At 46.9% G+C, this 17,755-nt stretch overlaps 1 protein-coding gene and 1 long non-coding RNA gene across 3 annotated transcripts; both read right to left on the bottom strand.

Annotated features, from left to right (window-relative positions):
- Window positions 1-1,168: 1,168 nt before the first annotated feature.
- Window positions 1,169-4,277, bottom strand: LOC109783288 (epoxide hydrolase 1). The gene is made up of 4 exons (XM_020341901.4): window positions 3,720-4,277; window positions 3,443-3,625; window positions 1,922-2,163; window positions 1,169-1,538 (listed from the first exon to the last, which is right to left on the bottom strand). The coding sequence occupies exons 1-4, from the start codon at window positions 4,014-4,016 to the stop codon at window positions 1,292-1,294; spliced, it is 969 nt and encodes a 322-aa protein (XP_020197490.1). The 5' UTR covers window positions 4,017-4,277; the 3' UTR covers window positions 1,169-1,291.
- A 4,770-nt stretch (window positions 4,278-9,047) lies between these two features.
- LOC120976592 (uncharacterized) lies at window positions 9,048-12,329 on the bottom strand. Of its 2 annotated transcripts, XR_012204615.1 has the most exons (4): window positions 12,049-12,329; window positions 10,160-10,255; window positions 9,496-9,570; window positions 9,048-9,161 (listed from the first exon to the last, which is right to left on the bottom strand). It is a non-coding gene; the product is annotated as an uncharacterized lncRNA (long non-coding RNA). The 2 variants fall into 2 exon arrangements; XR_006671957.2 differs by lacking the exon at window positions 9,048-9,161 and having other exon boundaries at window positions 9,350-9,570.
- Between the last annotated feature and the right edge of the window lie 5,426 nt (window positions 12,330-17,755).

Raw genomic sequence — 17,755 nt, 5'->3', positions numbered from 1 at the left:
GGGCCTTCTAGCGGAACCTACTACTACTACTAGAGAGGGGAAGCGGAATGCGCTGACAAGTCGGGGAGGTAATGGGCTGCATACCTGAAGCACGCAGGGACCAGCCCATACCCGAGTACTGTAGCTGCTACTGTAGCATGTTATTTTTTTTTGGTTGTTCTAACACTTTCTTTTAGTTCATTGTTTTTGAGATAGTTCACCACTCATGTCAAGTGCCACACTTTCTTTTAGTTGTGAAAATTCGCAAAAAAAAATTAATTGTGAAGAATATTTGGAAGTGCAAACTTTTTTAAAAATACACGGACATTTATTGGAAAATCCGAAGATTTTTTGAAATTGGGAATAAAATTTTAAAACACAAACAATTTTGAAAATCCAAACATTTCATGAAATTGTGAATATTTTCTAAAAATAAAATTTTCTTTTAGAAAATAGGCAAAAAATTTGAAAACATGAACATTTTTTGAAATTTCTAAACAAAGGAAAAATAAAATAAACTTCAAAAGGAAAAAAAAAAAGAAAACCAGTGAACAACGCCAAGATCATCGACAATCTGCTTCCCAGTTTGTTGATCGTAGTGTTAAAAAAAAGGCGCTATTCTACAATGTGAAGTTACTCGCGGTTCAGCATGTTCATCAACTACTCATGATACACCTAGCTACGCCAGAAACTAACAAATTTCCCTCTGCAGGTCAGCATTGGAACGGTTGAGTTCCAGAGGCAGCGGAGCCGTACATCCCTTTCAAGATTTTCACGGCAAAACTCAGCTGCCCTAGAGGCAGAGGTGTTTCAGAACATCTCACACAACTGCTTCAACTAGCCTAAAGTAAAACACAAGCCTTCAATGGAAGAGTTTACGTTATTTTTGCAATATTTTTTTGTAAGTTTGAAGTTGAACTTAATTTAACAAGTCAAGCAATTCTATTTGCCCACAATAATAGGAAATTTGCCCCTGCCCATATTCTTCCCATATGTTTGTCCACTACCTCAGTATGAACCTAACCAAAAGAAAAAAAGAGGTCCAAAAGACAGCCCGAATAAAGAAGAAATGGTAATCTGGTGGTTTTTTCTACCGGTTTCAGCTGCTAAGATTTCACTGCTGCCCACAGGTTACACTTTGCCCCTCTGCATAGAAACAGGAGGACATGAAAGTTCACAGTAATTCTTCTGTGACAATCAGACCATGGTTTTATTTAGAGAAATTTCAGTATCATGGCATGTGTAATCAACAACTTATAAGTACATAAATAGAACCGAAACAGGTAGGTTCGCCGAGACTCTCTTGATATAATCAGAACTTGCTGAAGAACTCGCAGATGTAATCTGAAACCTCATTAGGCTTCTCCTGGTTGCAGAAGTGACTCACTCCCTCCATGACAACCACATCCTCCAGATTCGGCACGCTCGCTTTCAAGCCACCCTTGTGAATGTAGTCTTTCACCCCCGGTACATTGTATGTAACGTCAAGGTCCCCAACGATGAATTTTGTTGCTACTTTTATTGGAGCTCCAGTCCATGGTGCAGAAAGCTCCCAATTCCTGCATGAACACGAAAGTAAGTTGAGCCAGATCTAACGCCTGCGTTAACTCTGGTAAAATGCCTTCACCCATAAAACTTATGAACTGAAGTTGGCGCAATCAGATATGTAGTTCAGACATACGTATATATATCAATTTAAAATTGCTAAGAAAGAGCATGTTTCTGTACATTTTGCCACTAGGTTCCTAGTCTTTGTAGGTTACAACAACTAGCATTTAGGATGCAATTCCCCTCATCTGATCACTCGAAAGCATAAAGTTACGCAGTACAGAGTATATCATCAGTAACCAATTGAAATGAAGTAACTTTCCTGGCTAACATTAGTAAATAAAGCAGTAAATTGTAAAACCAAGACAGTGAGAATGGGCCGTAGGTGACATACAAGTCCATGCATCTGTAGTAGTTAAGCCCTCCTGTAAACCCTGTCTTCTCAAATTTGTCTGCATAGTAGGAAATATCTTCTTCAGACAACCATGGAGGGCAAGTACCATCCGAATCTAGTGAGTCAAAGAAGGTCTTGTCCTTGGGTAGAATAGGAGGAGCTGGTTTGCGCATTCCAAAGACCGTCTTAAACTTATGACTATTGTCGTATAGAGCAAATTCGGCTTCAGCGACTCCAGGCTCCTGCATGCATAATTCAGTAATGCATATGAACGACTGTTTCCGACAAACCAAATCTGAAGCGATGTTGGTGCAGACGAAAACTATATCTAAGAATAAGCAATTAAACAGCAACATCTAGTACTGTGTCAGGAGATACTTTTAAACCTGAGTCTGCAGGTAGGAATTGTTGAAGTCCTATACTCGAAAAAGAAATCCAGGCAATGACAAGATAGACAATTATAATCTGTCAGTCAGTTGAATGTTTTTAAGGCTAACTGTAATCACTGTAATACTCCGTATTGTTATTTACAGCTCTGCAAAAGGGATGTTGTGTGTTCCCTGATTTTTTTGTGTGCTTGTTACAGAGATGTTTTCCCATATACTTACGGATACACGTTCAATTCCTTGTGTTGCTACAGATCAAAATGGATTAAAACAAGACCAAATCATCTACATCTGCTCACATATCAGGCATTTGTCATGTCAAACATGTGATGTGGCCTGAAAGTGAGCAGACCGCCATCACCGAGTGAAATCTTTATAAGAGTAAAGATAAAGATCCGTGTTGTTGTTTGCAAAGCATGGTGTCTTTCAAGAAAATGCTTTTACTTGGAGCCTTGCACACTCCATATCTTGAAAATGCGATATTGTAATTTTTGGGTTTCAACAAAAGCACAATGTCAATAAGAACTAAAGTTTGTTACTGAAGATTTATAGTACTTAAGGTACTCGGGTTCTTAACCTGATAAGGACATAGGTGTAATTGCATAGAAAATAAAGCTTCAACAAGTAAATTTGGCATATTTCAAGAAACAATGGTTTTACCTACTATGTATCTCAGGAATGCGATAATGTTAAGTTACCAGCTTCAAAAAAGACAATACGAAGTATCCAATTTCAATTGAACCAATAACTCAATTTCCTTAGTGAAAAACACTACTCAATGCAATGATACGCTCCCAGGCGTATTGGAGAAAAAAAAAACACTACTCAACCTCCAATCTAATATACCGATATTTCTTGTTTATTACCATTTCTCCATTGTTATCTATCTGGAATTCCGAAGTTCGAATAATCTTGTTTGGTTCGATCCCTTGGTAAGCATCACGAACAGCCCACCATGAAGACAATCGTCTAACACACGAAATTATGCCAACAACTATGAACCGGTTCAATTGTTTTGCCACGACCAGTAAACAGACCCCTATCCAATAAAGTCGTCAGGACAGATGAACACAACTCATAATGACATTGATTATGTTTGCCATAAGCAGGACAGAAAGGAGATGAAGGGCTCCACCTGGAAACGGCACATGTAGTGGTCTTCCCCGCACAAGGCCCTGATGACCTGGAGCGGGCTCCCCTCGGAGCTGCGCGGGTGGTAGGCCACGCTGAGGTTAACGAGCGCCCGCACAAGGTCCGGCCGGAGCAGGCAGAGCTGCCATGCCACGAGTGCGCCCCAGTCGTGTCCAACCACGAACACCTGCCACGCGAGCCCGAGAATGAAACAGCAATCTTAGCAAGGAGCATGGCCGGCGTGGGGGATCTCGAAGGGCGAACGGGTTCGATGCTAAGACCTGGGGCTGAGCGAGGTCGGCGATGAGGGCCACGAGGTCGCCGACGAGGTGGAAGATGGAGTAGGAGCCCGCGGAGGGCGGGGCGTCGGAGTCGCCGTAGCCGCGCATGTCAGGCGCGACGGCGCGGAAGCCCCGGGCCGCCAGGGCGGCCATCTGGTGGCGCCAGCCGTACCAGAGGTCCGGGAAGCCGTGCACGAGCAGCACCGCGGGGCCGTCCTCGGGCCCCGCCTCCGCCACGTGCAGCCGCACCCCCTTGGCCACCTCCACCATCCGGTGCCGCACCCCCTCCGGCTCCATCGCTGCCGCTGCTTCTCTCGCGCTCGTGGCCGGCGCAAGGGATGATTATCCGGTGGGTTTGGGGGTAGCTTGCGCGCGCTGCTTCGAGTGCGTCGCCGACCGCTGGCTGTGTGGCTAAGCGGGCGAGAATTTCGTGGCTTGTGTGGGGCGGCCGGACGGGCGCCGGCAAGAGGAGTTTTTGGCAGCTTGCCGAAATTTCGCACACCTTGGACTTGGATTGGACTGGACCGGGTGTCGCGGCTCTCTTTCCTCGTCGTTCGTAGACTTGAAGACTGCCGCATATGCATTTACTGGTCCAAGTTGCTTACGCCGACTCCATCGCACGACTCCCAAATCATGTCCGTGTTGGATGTGATTAAGATAAATAGAAAACTCAAATAAAATGCCTAAAAAGTAAAATAAACGCAAATAAAAAACATAAAACATAAGTTAGGGTTCACGGCCACAAAACGGCCTAGTTTCACGGTTACATTGCCATAATTAACATAAAACAAAATAAAAAATGCAGCCCGCCGTCTTCAATGCCCGTTGATGTCGTGGCTGTCGCCGTCTTCAGTGACCGTCGGTGTCGTCATCGTTGCTGACGAGGTCGACGTAGTCCGGCGGCGTCCAGAGGTGGGCCGGCGGTCCGTGGTACGCGGGGGCGGGCTGGAACGCGGCGGGTGCCTACACCACCTCCTCCCGTGGCGACGCGTCCCGCTCCGGTGACCGCGGCGGCGTGGGGCACCAGTTCATGCCCCACATCGTCGGCCATCTCCGGAGCCGTGCACGACCAGCTCCACTGCTGGCCCACCAGGCCCGGGTGGAATGCGGCCACCGACGCCTCCTTCATCACCTCCTCCGCCGTCACCATCTCCAGCTCGGGGATGGCGACGTCGCCGGCCGCAGAGAGGGCCATCGTCTCCTCGAGGCCCGGCCATTGACGCTCATCGTGCGTGTTCATGGAGTCCTCCATGACACGTTGCATGAGCCGGGCCTCCTCCTCCGCTGTCATGCGAGGAGGTGGAGGTGGCGACAGAGATGGGAAGGCGACGGCGTGGGCGTGAGGCCGCACACCCGCGTACGCCCGCGCACCTCCCGACGTGGCCGCTGCGGCCCCGACGCCGTGCCGACGAAGTAGGAAGCGCGCCGCACGTCGTGCTCGTCCTGGAGCCACGTGTCCCAGAGCACGGAGTCGGGGACGTACCTATCGTTGTAGTAGAGGTCGTCGGGGAGGAGGCGGCGGCGGCGCTCGATCTCATCGCGGCGTGCACGACCGCTCATCGGGACCGGCGGGATCGGGACCCGGTCGACGGAGAGGTGCCAGTTGTTGGGGAGGTGGACGTCGCTCCACGGGACAGGCGTCCGCGTCTCCCAATAACGTCGGCATACGTCGGCGTTGAGGTACTGCCGGTCGCGCTCGCCGGCGGCCCTAGGGGCGATGGTGAATGGGGCAGGCGCGGGGGCCCGACGGGAGGTGCGCGGCGGCGATGCGGCCTCCTCTTTCACGGAGCCGCGGCGGCGTCCCGAGGAGAAGCCGGCCTCGTGGTCGTGCTTCCCTTGCGGTCGTGGTTCCATAGCCCCATGGCTGGGAGGCGGCCGGCCGGCGAGTTCGAGGACGGGGAGCGGCTAGGGTTTGGGACGTGTCGGGTTTCGAGGGGGCAGAGAGGGCCGGAGTGGGAAGTGTGGACGACGACGGGTCCACGGCTTCCCATTTAAGAAGGACGGCGACCGTTCGCTGGGCGGATGCAGGTGGGGCCACCCGCGCGTGCGCATTGATGTTGGCGGGTGAGAGGTAGGTGGCCGCCTGCCACGCGGCCCCAACGCGGATGTTCGACGCGTCAGCTCGCTGTCCGCCGCGACCCAAACCCGACGCATGTTTGCGCTCGAAATGGATCGGCCCGGACACAAAACGGACCTGATGGGTCCAGGCCGTCGCGCGCTGGGCCGTCTGGTCTGTCCCTTTTACCCCAAACAGACGGGGCCAGACGGGATGGGGTCGCGCGGTGGAGTTGGCCTTAGCCTAAGGCTGCTTGTAATGGGTAGTGTCATAAGTTAGTATCATGCATATGATACTACTTTATGATACTATCTAATGCATAGTATCATAGATGAATTTATTTATTGCCATGCATGACACATAGTAGTATTGCATTTATTATGATATGGTATCATGATATGATACCCAACCCTCTCTTTCTTTATTTAATTCTATGTCACCTCATCTAAATTGCCTAGTTGACATGCATGATACTAGCTATGATACTCCCATTATGACCAGCCTAAAAATAAGAGCAAGTATAATATGATATAGTCAGCAGGTAGTAAGGAGTAAAGTAATATTTCTATACTTAGTTGGAGGAGAGAGGATAGATGAGAGAATGTAAGAGCATGGTAAATAATACAGCCAACTGCCGGCTATAAGAAGTTGCCATGTCATCTATAGCCAACCTCTTAGCCTGCATGTACAATAGTAATTTTAAATATGTACTAGTTTATCAATAATTGGCCCACCTTACATCCTCACAAAGTGTCTTAGGTCTCGTGTTGAGCTCGTTTCTCTTTTCTCTTCTGTTCTTTCTCCTCCAACTAAGCAAAGATATAAGTATTATTCTATTCCTTATAGCCTGCTTATGTCACCCTATTGTATTTGCTCTAAGCGGGCTCTCATGCAAAAGCCAGCTATAACACATGTTGGTAGGCACTATGTGAGTGGAAGGTGTCTCATGTATTAATAAAGTAGAACATACTTATAGCGAATTGTTATACATATTGGCTATAGGGTTGGCTATAGATGGCATGTCATTTTTTTATAGCCAACAGTTGGCTATACTATTATCCTTGCTCTAATGACTATCATAGTGTGTGACCTACCGAGCCCACATAGATACATTTACTCTCGTGTGGGGCAAATTCAAATAAGCCCATGAAGAATATCATGTTCACGCGATGCATAGGCTAAACATAGGCCCACGTACAAATCGTGAACACAATAGTATGGCATCGATGTATTTCTCTTAAATAGAGACTGTATATACTACCTTCGTCCTGGTTTGTTGGTCTTCATTATAATCCGTGCCAAATTTTGACCGTAAATTTAATTAACAAAATGTTCATGCATATCACTAAAAATTATACTATTAAATTTTTTGTTCAAATACGAATCCAACGATATAATTTTTGTTGACATGCACTAACATTTTGTCAGTTAAACCTTTGGTCAAAATTTAGCATAAATTACAAAGAGGACTAATAAAACACTCGAACGACCTGCAGGGAGCTCGACATACATTTCTGATGAACCTGAAGTTGCCACTATAACCACCCTGTTATAAATGACGTCGGAACAACCCCAAAGTACACCATCCAGTATGAAGTGAAATGATATTATCATGGTCTAATGAATTGTGCATACGTTTTCCGTGTTATGAACTATAAACTTGTGATTGAAATCATCTCTAAGTGTAACAAACAACTTTAATCAATTCAACACAAGTATTCTTCTAACATCGTGTTCTTAATGTTGCTGGCATCCTCGTTACAACCTAACTCATGCACATGATCAGGAAAAAATGATCATCATGCAATACTAGAACTAGTCCTAGAGACAAGACTAGGAATCTATTTTGCCGTTTATTATTCTACACATGCATATGAGCTTCTATCTGAGCTTCTTGGTTATAGCAGTCTACGACGCCCACCACTGCGAGGCGGAGTTTGCGGTGGGTGACTGGGTGTGGCTACGGCTCCTTCACCGCACCACGCAGTCACTGGACCCGCGCGCCAAGCGCAAGCTGGGCCCTCGCTACGTGGGACCGTTTTCGGTGTTGGAGCGCACCGGCAATGTTGCCTACCGCCTTCAGCTTCCGCCTGGCGCCCGCATCCACGACGCCCTCCATGTGGGCTTGAAGCCCTTCCACGGGGATCCGCCGGCGGCTGCGCCGGCTCTTCCTCCAACCTCCGATGGACGTCTGCTCCCGGATCCCGAGAAGGTGTTGAAGGCCTAGCGGAGCCGAGGTGTGCTCGGCGTTTGTTGATCTAGTGGCAAGGCCTTCCGGAGGAGGACACCACTTGGGAGCAGCTCAAGGAGTTCCGCCCGCACTTTCCTGACTTCCAGCTCGAGGACAAGCTGTCTGCGCAGGTGGGGAGACATGTTATGACCGGCATTCACTATAGCCGGAGGAGGCCCAATGGCGCGGCCAGTTAGGAGCCTGGCCCAACTTATTGTTATTTTTATTAGCACTCAAGGAGGATTAAATACACTTGTAAGGACTCGTTTTGGAATTAAGCAATAAGTCATAACGATTGCCCGGCTCCCTTCAGGAGCCAGAACCCTAAACCCTAGCCGCACCCCTGCCATCTCTCTCGCGCGCGTGTGACCATGACGCCGACGCGCCGCCGCTCGCGCCCATCACCTCGACAACCTCCCTTCCACCCCTACAACCTGAGGGCTAGAACTGGTAGGAACCCATCTCCTATCAAAAGCGCTAGGTTTTATTTCCTTTACTAACTAGTAAGCTGGCATGTGTGACGCACGTCTCACTTGCCATCAAGTAATTATCAAAATAGTTGTCTAATATTTACGTAATTATTCATACATAATCTATACCAATAATAATAATTTTCATGTGGAGGTATAAGTAAATGACATGGACAAATGAAGGAGAGGTGCAACCGTGCAAATAAGATGAAAGATGAGCCCATTTATATGTAATGTATGGTAAGTCATCATCTGACTGAATCGGTCATACAGAGAATTGTAATTGGATGAATGATTTAGAAGATGATCTGTTGATCATTATACTTTGGCGATGGTTGTATTGCATATTAATTCCAAACAAAAAGTTGGAAAAAAGGCACAGTAATTCAGGTTACCCACAAAACTCCATGTATCCATCACATATTTTTCATGTGTATGATCATGACCTTACCTAAACCAAAACAATCAATAGGGAGACTATCATCCAATAATCCACGAGAAGATTGCAACAAAATGCCTACTAGTAATGCACTTCTAGAATTGGGAATTGCAAATTCTCACAACTCAGTATGCAACTATAATGTGCTTACCCTCCAACTTCTTCTTGAGCAACTTCTCCTTTTCCCTCCCATTTTCCCACTTCTTTGCTTCCCGTGCCTTCCTCTCCTCGTCTTTCCTAAACACTCCTATTCAATTTCCTAAAAATCAAGAAACTGGAACTCCAATTTCAAAGCACTTCAGAAAAGTAGCAAAGCTCAGGATACCTATTGCCCAGTATCAAAGTTAAACTGATTTAGATATGAAGGTTCTAGAGACTTTGCTCCCTACGGAATAAGGAATATCAATCAAATACTCAACACTAAATGTAAATCCACTACCACAAATTATATATATACTTTTTGTAGAATTTGCCGTACAAATGATAGGTCTGATGTCACATGCAAGGTTTTGTTGTCATTTTTGTAGTTAGAAACTTATTCTTCAATTCTTTATGAGGTTACTAAGCAAAAGGTTGCATACCGCAGTGTCCTCATTCATCTCCGGCTAATCAAAATGATTCAACACTGCACCCTGATCCACCTTCTAGTACAGCGACTAAATGAGAAAAGAAGAGATGTTAGCTAATAACAGCTTAATATTCTAGAAAAACCTATCCATTTTTGCATGGTTCAGATAACTACAATACGCACACATGAACACGTTGTATAATTAGCAAGTTGCAACCTACAGTCATGTACTCTTCTCACTCACTCCACTCATAACTATGTTCCATAGACTGGCAAGTACCTGCTACGACATCAATGGAAGGGAACGATGCAAGTGAAATAATATATGATGATATAGTTGTTATCACTGAATTAACACATGAATCGCTAGATATATGATGCTATAGCTGCAGCATTGGTTCTGTTTGATTCCATTCAGCCGTGTGCTTCCTGAATCGGTGGAACCTGCACCGCACCTCGCCCATCCAAATATAAGTATTGAAAAAATGCTTCAGAATAGGATCAAACAATCAGAGGTGTATGGACATAATGCATTCTAATCTTTGGCAACATATCTAAGTATTCAACGGACAATTATAACCAGGAAGAACGGAAGATATTATTTTTAAACAATAATAACATGAACAGAGATCATTCAAAGCAAAGGCGAAGAACTGAGAAGGAGAGAAGAGGCTTACCACCGAGTTTCGTCTCATGCGGTGGCAGCGAGGACGGCGGCAACAACTTCTGAGGGACAGACTAAAGCATGCTTCTCCTCCGAGCTGCAGGCCAACCTACACCTCTGAAATTGTTAGCATGAGCTTCATTTGTGAAGCGTTTGTCAAACGTCGAAGAATCAAAACACTAAGGCCCAAGAAGAGAACATGAAATAGTTTGAAGAACACATATATACGATTGAGGCTGCAGTGGAATTTGTTAGAGATGAACATGACCTTTGATACACAATATACCGATCGAAGGACCTGAACATTACAAAATATGTAAGACCTTATTATTGATAATTGTTGCAATTACACAACATGCCTCTAAAGTATTTTCAATTATACCGTTCTTAGTACCCTGAATGTGGAGCAAAAAAGTGAACCATGATAGCAATGGTGGTTCATATGAAGTCTGTATATCGTATTGAAGGAGCTGGAGTTTTTCATTAGATTAATTAAATGCACTTTTAGATGATCATGATATTATATTAATTAACATGTCAGAGAAATTAGCAAAAGATGATAATCAATGTGAAAGAAATAATCAAAATCAATGTCAAACATCATGCTATGAAAATCGATTGGATACAAAAAAATTCAGCTAATAGTTATGATGCTAATTTGAAGCAACCAGTTCAACCTGTAGAGAACGCTACGGGTGACAAATCTTCACACATCTCCTGTTCCTACGCCGGCCGGGGCATGCGGCTGCAAATCCGTCCATGAGGGACGGCAGGGCTGTGCTGGCTGGAAGTCCTTCCGTGAGGAGCCATGCCGCCACGTGGAGCGAGGAGGGCAACCGGAGTCCGTCAGCGAGGGCGGCGCGGATGGCGTGCAGGGCTCCACCGCATGTAGCGAGGTGGGCGACTGGAGCTCGTCGGCGAGGGCGGCGTGGATGGCATGCAGGGCACCACCACGTGGAGCGAGAAGGGCGACTGGAGTCCGTCGGCGAGGGTGGCGCGGATGGCGTGCAGGGCGCCGCCGCATGCGTGGATGGAGGCGAGGAGTGAGGAGGGGGGCGTGGACGGCGTGCCCCGCGCCGTCCCATGCAAGGGCGGCGGGGAGCGAGGAGTGCGACTGTAACCGTGCGAGGAGTGCGACTGGACGGTTAGTTTCTTTTTTTGTTGATGAAATGACGGAACAGTGCGACCGGCGGACTGCGCGGTCGTGCATATGGAGAGCCGATCGCTAATTGCAATTAGCACTAAATACTGGAGCATCATGGACTGTATGATCTTTTATATGGATGGATAGGATCGATTTGGATCTCCGCACTTCGTGCTTTTATAGAGGTAGTAGATAAGCTTGCACGTGCAACACACGTCTCACTTGCCATAAAATAATTATCAAAATAGTTGTCTAATATTTACGATAATTATTCATCTGTACATAATCCATACCAATAATAATAATTTTCATGTGGAGGTATTAGTAAACGACATGGACAAATGAAGGAGAGGTGCAACCGTGCAAATAAGATGAAAGATGAGCCCATTTATATGTAATATATGGTAAGTCATCATTTGACTGACTGAACCGGTCATACAGAGAATTGTAATTGGATGAATGATTTAGAAGATGATCTGTTGATCAGTATGCTTTGGCAATGGTTGTACTGCATATTAATTCCAAACAAAAAGTTGTAAAAAAGGCAAAGTAATTCAGGTTACCCACAAAAATCCATGTATGCATCACATATTTTTCATGTGTATGATCATGACCTTACCTAAACCAAAATAATCAAGAGGGAGACTATCATCCAATAATCTAGGAGAACATTGCAACAAAATGCCTACTGTTAAGGCACTTCTAGAATTGGGAATTGCAAATTCTCACAACTCAGTATGCAACTATAAGGTGCTTACCCTTCAACTTCTTCTTGAGCAACTTCTCCTTTTTCCCTCTCCTTTCCCTCCTTCTTTACTTCCCGTGCCTTCCTCTCCTCGTCTTTCCTAAACACTCCTATTTAATTTCCTGAAAATCAAGAAACTGGAACTCCAATTTCAAAGCACTCCAGAAAAGTGGCAAAGCTCAGGATACCTATTGCCCAGTATCAAAGTTAAACTGCTTTAGATATAAAGGTTCCAGAGACTTTGCTCCATACGGAATAAGGAATATCAATCAAATACTCAGCACTAAATGTAACTCCACTACCACAAATTATATACATTCTTTTTGTAAAATTTGCCGTACAAATGATAGGTCTGATGTCGCATGCAAGGTTTTGATGTCATTTTTGTAGTTAGAAACTTATTGTTCAATTCTTTATGAGGTTACTAAGCAAAAGGTTGCATACTGCAGTGTCCTCCTTCCTCTCCGGCCAATCAAAATGCTTCAACACTGCACCCTGATCCACCTTCTAGTACTGCAACTAAATGAGAAAAGAAGAGATGTTAGCTAATAACAACTTAATATTCTAGAAAAATTTGTCCATTTTTGCATGGTTCAGATAACTACAATACGCACACATGAACACGTTGTATAATTAGCAAGTTGCAACCTACAATCATGTACTCTTCTCACTCACTCCACTTATAACTATGTTCCATAGACTGGCAAGTACCAGCTATAACATCAATGGAAGGGAATGATGCAAGTGAAATAATATGGGATGATATAGTTGTTATAACTGAATTAAACATGAATCGCTAGATATATGATGCTATAGCTGCAGCATTGGTTCTGTTTGATTCCATTCAGCCGTGTGCTTCCTGAATCGGTGGAACCTGCACCGCACCTCGCCCATCCAAATATAAGCATTGAAAAAAATGCTTCAGAATAGGATCAAACAATCAAAGGTGTATGGACATAATGCATTCTAATCTTTGGCAACATATCTAAGTATTCAACGGACAGTTATAGCAAAGAAGAACTGAAGATATTATTTATAAACAATAATAACATGAACAGAGATCATTCAATGCAAAGTCGAAGAACTTAGAAGCGGAGAAGAGGCTTACCACCGAGTTTCGTCTCAGGTGGTTGCAGCGAGGACGGCGGCAACAACTTCTGAGGGACAGACTGAGGCATGCTTCTCCTCTGAGCTGCAGGCCAACCTACATCTCTAAAATTGTTAGCGTGAGCTTCATTTGTGAACCGTTTGTCAAACGCCGAAGAATCAAAACACTAAGGCCCAAGAAAAGAACATGAAATAGTTTGAAGAACACATATATACGACCGAGGCTGCAGTGGAATTTGTTAGAGATGAACAGGACCTTTGACACACAATATACCGATCGAAGGACCTGAACATTACAAAATATGTAAGACCTTATTATTGATAATTGTTGCAATTACACAACATGCCTCTAAAGTATTTGCAATTATAGAGTTCTGACTACCCTGAATGTGGAGCAAAAATGTGAATCATGATAGCAATGGTGGTTCATATGAAGTTTGTATATCGCATTGAAGGAGCTGACGTTTTTCATTAGATTAATTAAAGGCACTTTTAGATGATCATGATTTTTTATTAATTAACATGTCACATAAATTAGCAAAAGATGACAATCCATGTCAAAGAAATAATCAAAATCAATGTCAAAATAGCATGCTATGAAAATCGGTTGGATACAAGAAAAACAGCTAATAGTTATGATGCTAATTTGAAGCAACCAGTTCAACCTGTAGAGAACGCTATGGGTGACAAATCTTTAGACATCTCTTGTTCCTACGCCGGCCGGGGCATGCGGCTGCAAGTCCGTCCCTGAGGGGCGGCAGGGCTGTGCTGGCTGGAAGTCCTTCCGTGAGGAGCCATGCCGCCACGTGGATCAAGGAGGGCAACCGGAGTTCATCGGCGAGGGCGGCGCAGATGGCGTGCAGGGCTCCACCGCGTGGAGCGAGGTGGGCGACTAGAGCCCGTTGGCGAGGGCGGCATGGATGGCATGCAGGGCACCACCACGTGGAGCGAGGAGGGCGACTGGAGTCCATCGACGAGGGCGGCGCAGATGGCGTGCAGGGCGCTGCCGCGTGCGTGGATGGTGGCGAGGAGCGAGGACCGGGGGGGGGGGGACGGCGTGCGGCGCACCGTCGCGTGCAAGGGCGGCGGGGAGCGAGGAGTGCGACTATAACCACACGAGGAGTGCGACTGGACGGTTAGTTTCTCTTTTTATTAATGAAATGAAGGAACTGTGCGACCGGCGTACTGCGCGGTCGTGCGTATGGAGAGGCGGGCGCTAATTGCAATTAGCACTAAAGATTTGAGCATCATGGACTGTACAATCTTCTATATGGATTGATAGGATCGATTTGGATCTCCGCACTTCGTGCTTTTATAAGGGTAGTAGATAAGCTTGAACGTGCAACGCACGTCTCACTTGCCATCAATAATTATCAATATAGTTGTCTAATATTTACATAATTATTCATCTGTACATAATCTATAACAATAATAATAATTTTCATGTGGAGGTATAAGTAGATGACATGGACAAATGAAGGAGAGGTGCAACCGTCCAAATAAGATGAAAGATGAGCCCATTTATATGTAATAAGTCATCATCTGACTGAACCGGTCATACAGAGAACTATAATTGGATGAATGATTTAGAAGATGATATGTTGATCGGTATACTTTGGCAATGGTTGTACTACATATTAATTCCAACCAAAAAGTTGGAAAAAGGCATAGTAATTCAGGTTACCCACAAAACTCCATGTATCCATCACATATTTTTCATGTGTATGATCATGACCTTACCTAAACCAAAACAATCTAGAGGGAGACTATCATCCAATAATCCATGAGAACATTGCAACAAACACTACAAAAAAAGACACATCCGTGACATTTTGGGCCAAACATTTTTTTCTGTCATGCTTATGACATTTCTATGACTATAATTGTGACAAAACCCGGTATCATCATAGATGTGGTGGGCTGCTGCTTCTGTGACAAAAAATTATGAAAGAAAATGGACTTTTTATCCTGGGTGGGCCGGAGACGCAGCTGCATGACATTCTTTGGGCCGTCCATGACGGAAAAAACCGTGGTAGAAGCGAGGGCGAGGAAAATATCGAGGAGTTCCCGGTTACGGTGGGTGGTCGGGGCCGAGCGATGCACGAAGGGATTGCGCGTTTCTCTCGTACACGTACGTGCGTGGGTGCGAGGCGTTGAGCTCTAACTGAACCCGAGCGAGGCGTTCGCCTACTAAACCCGAGCGATTGCACTATAGGCTACGCGTTACTGAACCCAAGCGATTGATCGATCTGACTGTTAATTGAATCCGATCGAGCGATTCCTTCGCTACTGCTGCTAACTAAAGCCGATCGATGGTGCCTCTTGATGAACAGTGAGCATTGTTGGGGGCGGGGGGTTGGATGAACAGTTCCCGGTGGGGGGTGGATGAACAGGACCCCGTGGTAGTAGAGGCCGTTGCCGCTGGATGAACAGGACCCCGATCGAGCCGGTTGGGGGTGGATGAACAGGACCCTGTGGAGGGCTGGATGAATAGCAGCCAGTGGAGGGCTGGTTGAACAGTAGCTGATGGAGGGCTGGATGAACAGTAGCCCGTGGAGGGGTGGTTGAACAGGACCCCGTGGAGAGGGCTGGTTGAATAGTAGCCGGTGGAGGCTGGATGAACAGGAGCCCATGGATGAACAGTAGCTGGTGGAGGAAGGAGGGAGACGCCGTGGATGAACAGTCTCAGGTGGAGGCTGGAGGAGGTCGACGGTGGATGAACAGTAGCCCGTGGAGGCTGGAGCGAGGCAGTAGACGGTGGATGAATAGTAGCCCGTGGAGTCCCGTTTTGCGGTAAGCCACACCCCTCCCGATGAACAGGACCCCCATTTCAACCGTAGGAGGTCGAAGAGAAGTCTGTTTCCTCCGTTTTGCGGTACGCCACACCCCTCCCGATCAACAGGTCCCCGTTTCAATCGTAGGAGGTCAAAGAGAAGTCCGTTTCCTTCGTTTTGCGGTACGCCAGACCCCTCCCGGTGAACAGGATCCCGGTTCGACCATAGGTGGTCAAACACAAGGCCGTTTCCTCCATTCTGCGGTACGCCATGCCTCGTTTCGGCTGTTCCATCCAAGCCGATTTTCTCCCGATGAACAGGACAAATTCTGTTGTCTCCCGATGAACACGACGATGTAGTTTCTCCATTCCGACCCAGCCAGTTGGCTGCCGATGAACAGGACACCATCGCTGCTCTACACTGCCCTCTCCATGTACACGAGCCCTGGCCGTACGTATGCGCGAGTAGGCATTCGAGACCCCGCCATATGTACGTACGTGGCCATATTTACATACTATCTTGCATCCTGGCTGTACATACGTGTACACAATATTGACGGGACTGCGTGACATGCTACGTTCGCGCCTCTACTACGACACGTGCCCTTGCTTACTCGTCCACGGTTCATTGCTGCAGCCTGCATGCGAAGATGTAGCTGGTGGGTCCCAGCAGTCAGGGGGAACATTTTTTTCGCGAAATACGGTGGCCCGTTTGATGGGTCCCTGTTTTCAGGTGGAGGAATCATTATTTTACGCGTAATAAGGTTGCACTTCCTTTCTGCGGCCATGGACCCAGCTGTCAGCCTCTTCACGTACAGTACTCTTCCGATGGAAGTTGTTCCTTGACCACATTGACCATGCTGCGCCAAGAGCACCAAGGTGGTGGACGACGGTGAGGCCTAGGAAGGGGACGACACGGAGCTGGGGAAGACGCTGCAGTGGATGCCCATGCGGAGAGCAGTACGAGGGTTGACTGATTCGGCTGCGGTGTGAGGCTGCCGTCGCCGCAGAATAACAAGGGATGTGGGTGAGTAGAGGGATGGCCTGGCCAACGGCGGGAGTAGTAGGGGCGGTAAGGCCTCCATGGCAGCACAGCCGGCCACGGGAGGCACGAGCACGCGGTGGTTTGGATGGCTGGAGCAAGAAAATCAGAGGTTGAAGAAGCAGGACGACCACTGGATGTTAACAATCCAACGGTCACTGGTGATAGAATCGTTTGTTTACTAAGTTGACAACGCCCTCCGTACGCGTCAACTTAGTAGGGCCACAAGTCAGCCTCCAAATCTGGTGGGCCCTAGCTGTCATGGGGAGCACTCGTTATTTTTCGCTTAATAAGGAGGCACTTCCTTCCGTGCCAAGATATAGTTGGTGGGTCCGAGCTGTCAGCGGGGGCGAACGTTTTTTCGCGAAATACAAAGGCCCTTCTGGTGGGTCCCAGCTGTCAGGTGGAGGAATCATTATTTTGTGCGTAATAAGGAGACATTTCCTTGTGTGTGGTTGTGGACCCAGCTGTCAGCCTCTCCATGTACAGTCCACTTCCGATGGATGTGGTTCGTTGACCACGTTGACCACGCCACGCCGAGAGCACCAGGGCGGTGGACGACGGTGAGGCCTAGGAAGGGAACGACATGGAGCCAGGGAAGACTCGGCAGTTGTTTCCCACGCGGAGGGGAGTACGAGGGTTTACTGGTTCCTCTGCCGTCGTCGGAGAATAATAGCAGGTGTGGGTGAGTAGAGGGATGGCTAGGCCAGCGATGGGAGTACGGTGGGGCGGCGAGGCCTGCGCGATAGCACAGCCGGCCGCGGGAGGAGGGAGCAGGCAGTCCCGTCGGCGCTTGTT

This window comes from Aegilops tauschii, chromosome 3 (assembly GCF_002575655.3).
Source record: "Aegilops tauschii subsp. strangulata cultivar AL8/78 chromosome 3, Aet v6.0, whole genome shotgun sequence".
Classification (NCBI taxonomy): Eukaryota; Viridiplantae; Streptophyta; class Magnoliopsida; order Poales; family Poaceae; genus Aegilops; species Aegilops tauschii.
Note: the sequence above shows the minus strand (reverse complement) of the source record. Positions and strands in the feature narration are given on the sequence as shown.

Excerpts from the sequence above, each read along its gene's own strand:
- LOC109783288 (XM_020341901.4), bottom strand. The coding sequence starts at position 4,016 with ATGGAGCCGGAGGGGGTGCGGCACCGGATGGTGGAGGTGGCCAAGGGG. Across the intron at positions 3,626-3,719 it reads CCGACCTCGCTCAGCCCCAG|GTGTTCGTGGTTGGACACGA; the intron begins GTCTTAGCATCG and ends CTCGCGTGGCAG. Across the intron at positions 2,164-3,442 it reads ACTACATGTGCCGTTTCCAG|GAGCCTGGAGTCGCTGAAGC; the intron begins GTGGAGCCCTTC and ends TTATGCATGCAG.